A 5,543-nucleotide genomic window follows, 5' to 3' on the forward strand; every position below is an offset into this window, starting at 1 on the left:
CTTATTTTATTTATTGTTGTTTATACACCTTGTGGGTGTGGGCAATGATTCAAAATATGGGAGAAGACTAGTATTTTGTAGTTGAATTCCTCATTATACAGTATATAACAATATATCACTATGTTGCCCAAAAAGTTCAAGACTTCCTTTCAATAAAATGCATTCAAAACTACTTTCTGCATGTTTCTGCTACTTTCTTAGGCTATATAAGTGCTATTTCTTGCTAAAAAATGTGTTTACACCTATGCAGTACCTTTTAGAAATAATAATCCTCTACATTAGTAAAGAAAACAATTGACAGGTAATAAAAACGAGGGGTGTCCACTGATTTAAATGCAGTCTTACTGCATTGTGAAGAGGGAAAACCCAGATATTCAAAGTTTGTGATGAATGACGGGTTGTTTCTTCATGCAAAATAGAATTGGGGTTTAAAATTCAATTAAGTTGCTTTATTTTAGGGGTTTTGTGATGGCAAGTAATTTTTGACCCTTAGGACAAGGGGGTGTACAGAATGTTAAGACTACACAAGGGTTAAAGTAATGATGGACTGTCGTTTCTCTTTGCTTAATTGAGTTGTTCTTGCCATAATATGGACTTTGTCTTTTACCAAATAGGGCTATCTTCTGTATACCCCCTTGTCACAACACAACTGATTGGCTCAAACGCATTAAGAAGGAAAGAAATTCCACAAATTAACTTTTAACAAGGCACACCTGTTAATTGAAATGCATTTCAGGTGACTACCTCATGAAGCTGGTTGAGAGTGTGCAAAGCTGTCTTCAAGACAAAGGGTGGCTACTTTGAAGAATCTCAAACATAAAATAACACTTTTTTTGGTTACCACATGATTCCATATGTTATTTCATAGTTTTGATGCCTTCACTATTATTTTACAATTTAGAAAATAGTAAAATAAAGAAAAACCCTTGAATGAGTAGGTGTGTCCAAACTTTTGACTGGTACTGTATATATTACCTGGACTAACCTGTACCCCCGCACATTGACTCTGTACCGGTACCCCCTGTATATGTTTTTGTTTTTATGTTCCTTAATTTTATTTAGTAAATATTTTCTTTAACTCTTTTTAAAAAATATATATTTTAACTGCATTGTTGGTTAAGTGTTTAAGTGAGCATTTTTAGCTGTTGTATTCGGTGTATTACTTTTTTTTAAAGTAATGTCCTGATCACTGCTAGACTTGATCTTCTCTCTCTAGGGTGCAGCCACTATTAAGGAATTCTACGCCAGGAACTCCCGTTGGACTGAGGGACTCATCTCTGCCTCCAAAGCTGTGGGATGGGGAGCCACACAGATGGTGTAAGTGCATTATAGGGGGTCGTCTCAACTTTTTATACGAGTGTGGTTATTTGTGTGTGTGACTCAGAGATCCCTCATGTTATAGGACGGGATGATGGTGTGATGTTTGTCTGGTTTCTCCCACAGTGAGTCCGCTGATAAAGTGGTGCTGCACACTGGTAAATATGAGGAGCTCATCGTCTGCTCACACGAGATCGCTGCTAGTACAGCACAGCTGGTTGCTTCCTCCAAGGTGAGAAACAAACACACAAGCTTTTTAACTCTGTGTTCCCTTTCCCCTTGCCAATCTGTTTATTCTATTTTCCTCATATATTCAAAGTATGTCCCTATCACTGTTTTCTTCATTCTCCCCCTCTCCTTCTGCATTTAGGTAAAGGCAGACCGCAACAGTACGAAACTGACAGCTCTCCAGCAGGCTTCTCGCCGTGTGAACGAGATGGCAGCCAACGTGGTGGCCTCCACCAAGACAGGCCAGGAGAACCTGGAGAACAAGGGTTAGTGTGGTTGGTTGTGTGTCTTCACAAACAGATGTGAATCCTCTCAGGCCTTATGAGTCATATGGCTGTGTTGGATGAGTTTCCCTTTTTTCTGCAGATACCATGGACTTCTCTGGAATGTCCCTCATCAAGTTAAAAATGGAGGAAATGGAGTCGCAGGTGAGTCACCAGGCCTGTGTGTGTTTTTGAGCCTCTCTGCATGCCATGTGTTTGTTCTGTGTGAAAGTAACCTTTCTCAAATGTATGTTTGTCTCAGGTGAAGGTGTTGGAGCTAGAGAATCAGCTGGGTAATGAGCGTCTACGTCTGGGAGAGCTCAGGAAGAAGCACTATGATATAGCAGGTGTTCCAGCAGCAGACCTCTCAGAGGGCAATGGCCTGGCCCCCTCATCTGCCTCTGAGCCCTCCTCACCCAAACCCTCCAAGCCTAGCATTATGAGGAAACCTGCCTTGGCTCAGAAACCCAACTTACCACCTAAAAATATGGTAAGGGCCAAAATGGCTGGATTTGTGTTCATGTTTAGGGTAGTACTTGCTAAAGAAACTGACACATTTAAAAAAATCCCAACTAACTCTTATGCTTCACCAAATACAAAATACTCTAATGCTATTTCAAATATGTGTGGTCTGTCTTATCATTGCAGTTCAGGTAGACTGATGCAGGCTAGAGAAGGACATCTCCATGCTGGATGGTCGGGTTGATCTGAGACAAACAGCCATCATATGAAGTGAACACAGGGTCCTTTTGAGCTGCCTCTAACCAGACGATCCTCTTTCCCAACCCCAACCTTACCTCTGTCCCTCTTTCTTTTCTTTTGCCAAACTGGAACTTGTGCTCCTCTTCTTCAGCCTGATTTTATCCCTCAGTGCTTTCTGCCTCTGAAGGAGACATGCTCTATCCTTCTTTTATAGATTAAACATCATATGCCACCAAGGTGGTATTCTTTGTTTTCGTGGACATAATGGTATTAAAAACTGAAAGGGAAAATATTTGAGGAAATCATGCAAATCTTTTTTTATTGCAGCAATGCCATTTTGTGTCTGAACTTTTTACTTATAGCCTACTGTATATTAAAAATACTAATTTTATTAGTATGGACAGGATCACTGCAACATCACAAAATGACAGCAACATATTGAACTAGGCCATATCTGGGACAGCCTCATGTTGCTGTAATTTTCTATGTTGGTTGGTGTGTAGGAAAGGAAGGAGACATTGGCACACAGATTATGCAGAGAAGAACATATTTCCACACAGGAAGTCCTGTTCGATGTCTGTATTAGTTCCAGGTTGTCATTCCTCCTATAGCTTGATCTATTTCTAAGTGGGAATGTGGTCCCGTGCTCAACTCATTCCATATCACCAAATGATCATCAGTAAGACCAGGGGGTGAGAATTTTCAGACAACCCTGTTTAGGTTAGTGTTTGATTCTAGATTTGACCAATTTAACCCCTGGTACAGGAACAGCTCCCATCATTAAAGCATGCACTAGTTTAGCTATACACATGGTCATAAGGAAGTATAATTATGCATTTTTTATATCTATATACAATTGGAAATTCACTCAATGGGGATTAGCAGTCTGCACATCACAAATTATTCTTTGCATCTCTTCTACGTGCTCCCTAGCCACTGAATGTCTCTCACACTGGGTATATAAAACTGGCTACGCAGTCAAAGGATGTTGGTGAAGATGTTGGTACACAAACGGAATCTCTGTACTTGACAAATAATTATCACCTTGAATTTTTAAAGAGGAAGGCTACTTTCCAAAGCTGAAAATGGACAGGGGGGCTGTACAGTATACAGTATGTGGAACTCTTCTTTTGCTTCTGGGAGCTTTTCTTATGATTACTTCTGTGCTTTCATTTGTAATAAACATATTTATACATTCAAATCTATTAATATATTTTAGTAAAGATTACTGTGGTTCCTCCATGTAATAAGTGTATGTCAAATGAGCAATAAATGTTTATGGTCATCTGTTTGCTCTTCTGTATTTTGGAAGGTAAAATGGTAGTTGTCAGCAGGTTTTTAAAACAACTAGATATTTGGCTATGGCTGTTATTGACCCTGGAATTGTTTACTGTTTATCATATAGTCTAACAAACTGACACAACCTTTGAGGATGTTTGAAAATGGTAAACAGAAGAAAAAATATAAATGCAACATGTAAAGTGTTGGTCCTATGTTTCATTAGCTGAAATAAAAGATCCCAGAAATGTTCCATAAGCACAAAAAGCTTATCTCATTGTATGCATACATTTGTTTACATCCCTATCAGTGAGCATTTCTCCTTTGCCAATTGAATCCATCCACCTGACAAGTGTGGTTTATCAAGAAGCTGATTAAAAGGCATGATCATTACACAGGTGCACCTTGTGCTGGGGGCAAGAAAAGGCCACAAGAATTTGCAGTTTTGTTATACAACCCAATGCCACAGACATCTCTAGTTTTGAGAGAGTGTGCAATTGATATGCTGACTGCAGAAATGTTCATCAGAACTGTTGCCAGAGAATTGTATTTCTCTACCATCAGCTGCCTCCAATGTCATTTTAGAGAATTTGCCAGTATGTTCGACCAGCTACATAACGGCAGACCACGCGTGGACACGCCAGGACCTCCACATCCAGCTTCTTTACCTGTGGGATTGTCTGAAACCAGCCACCCGGACAGCTGATGAAACTGGGTTTGCCGTCTCAGGGAAGCTCATCTGCGTGCTTGTCGTCCTCACCAGGGTCTTGATCTGACTGCAGTTCAAAGTCGTAACGGACTTCAGTGGGCAAATGCTCACCTTCGATGGCCACTGGCACGCTGGAGAAGTGTGCTCTTCATGGATTAATCCCGGTTTCAACTGTACCGGGCAGATGGAAGACAGTGTAGCGTGCAAGGTTGCAAGGTGTCGTAAGGCCAAGCAGTTTATTGATGTCAACGTTGTGAACCGAGTGCCCCATGGTCGTGGTGGGGTTATGGTATGGGCAGATATAAGCTATGGACAACGAACACAATTGCATTTGAATGCACAGAGATACTGTGACGAGATCCTGAGGCACATTGTTGTGCCATTCATCCACCGCCACACCATGTTTCAGGATGATAATGCACGGCCCCATGTCGCAAGGATCTGTACAGAATTCCTGGAAGTTGAAAATGTATCAGTTCTTCCATGGCCTGCATACTCACCATACATGTCACCCGTTGAGCGTGTTTGGGATGCTCTGGATTGACATATGACAGCTTGTTCCTGCTAATATCCAGCAACTTCGCACAGCCATTGAAGAGTGTGACAACATTCCACAGGCCACAATCAACAGTCTGATCAACTCTATGCGAAGGAGATGTGGTGTCCTGCATGAGGCAAAAGGTGGTTACACCAGATACTGACTGGTTTTCTGATCCACGCCCTACCTTTTTTTAAGGTATCTGTCACCAACAGATGCATATCTGTATTCCCAGTCATGTGAAATTCATAGATTAGGGCCTAATGCATTTATTTCAATTGACTAATTTCCTTATATGACCTGTAACTCAATAAAATCTTAGAAATTGTTGCATGTTGTGTTTATATTTTTGTTCAGTCTTTATTCACTTTCATATTAACATTGGGCAAGAACGATTAATTCAGAGAGGATAGAAAGAAGAAGAACTTAATGACCTGAAAGTGCCAGTCACACAAGTACACTTCAGCAGGAGAACCAAGAATAACTTGACATGCGCAGTGGGCTACAC

At 40.7% G+C, this 5,543-nt stretch overlaps 1 protein-coding gene across 3 annotated transcripts in view; it reads left to right on the plus strand.

Moving 5' to 3' along the window:
* hip1rb (huntingtin interacting protein 1 related b) overlaps positions 1–3,799 on the plus strand; it is a 32,046-nt gene extending 28,247 nt beyond the window's left edge. For all 3 annotated transcript variants that reach the window (XM_023978755.2, XM_023978756.2, XM_023978757.2), the window contains exons 27-32: positions 1,217–1,317; positions 1,444–1,549; positions 1,688–1,811; positions 1,912–1,973; positions 2,071–2,298; positions 2,457–3,799. In XM_023978755.2, the coding sequence (XP_023834523.1) occupies positions 1,217–1,317; positions 1,444–1,549; positions 1,688–1,811; positions 1,912–1,973; positions 2,071–2,298; positions 2,457–2,465 (630 nt within the window). In that variant the 3' untranslated portion in view covers positions 2,466–3,799. The remainder of the gene's footprint in view (positions 1–1,216; positions 1,318–1,443; positions 1,550–1,687; positions 1,812–1,911; positions 1,974–2,070; positions 2,299–2,456) is intronic.
* Positions 3,800–5,543: the final 1,744 nt, after the last annotated feature.

The sequence above is a fragment of the Salvelinus sp. IW2-2015 genome, linkage group LG33 (assembly GCF_002910315.2).
Source record: "Salvelinus sp. IW2-2015 linkage group LG33, ASM291031v2, whole genome shotgun sequence".
Lineage (NCBI taxonomy): Eukaryota > Metazoa > Chordata > Actinopteri > Salmoniformes > Salmonidae > Salvelinus > Salvelinus sp. IW2-2015.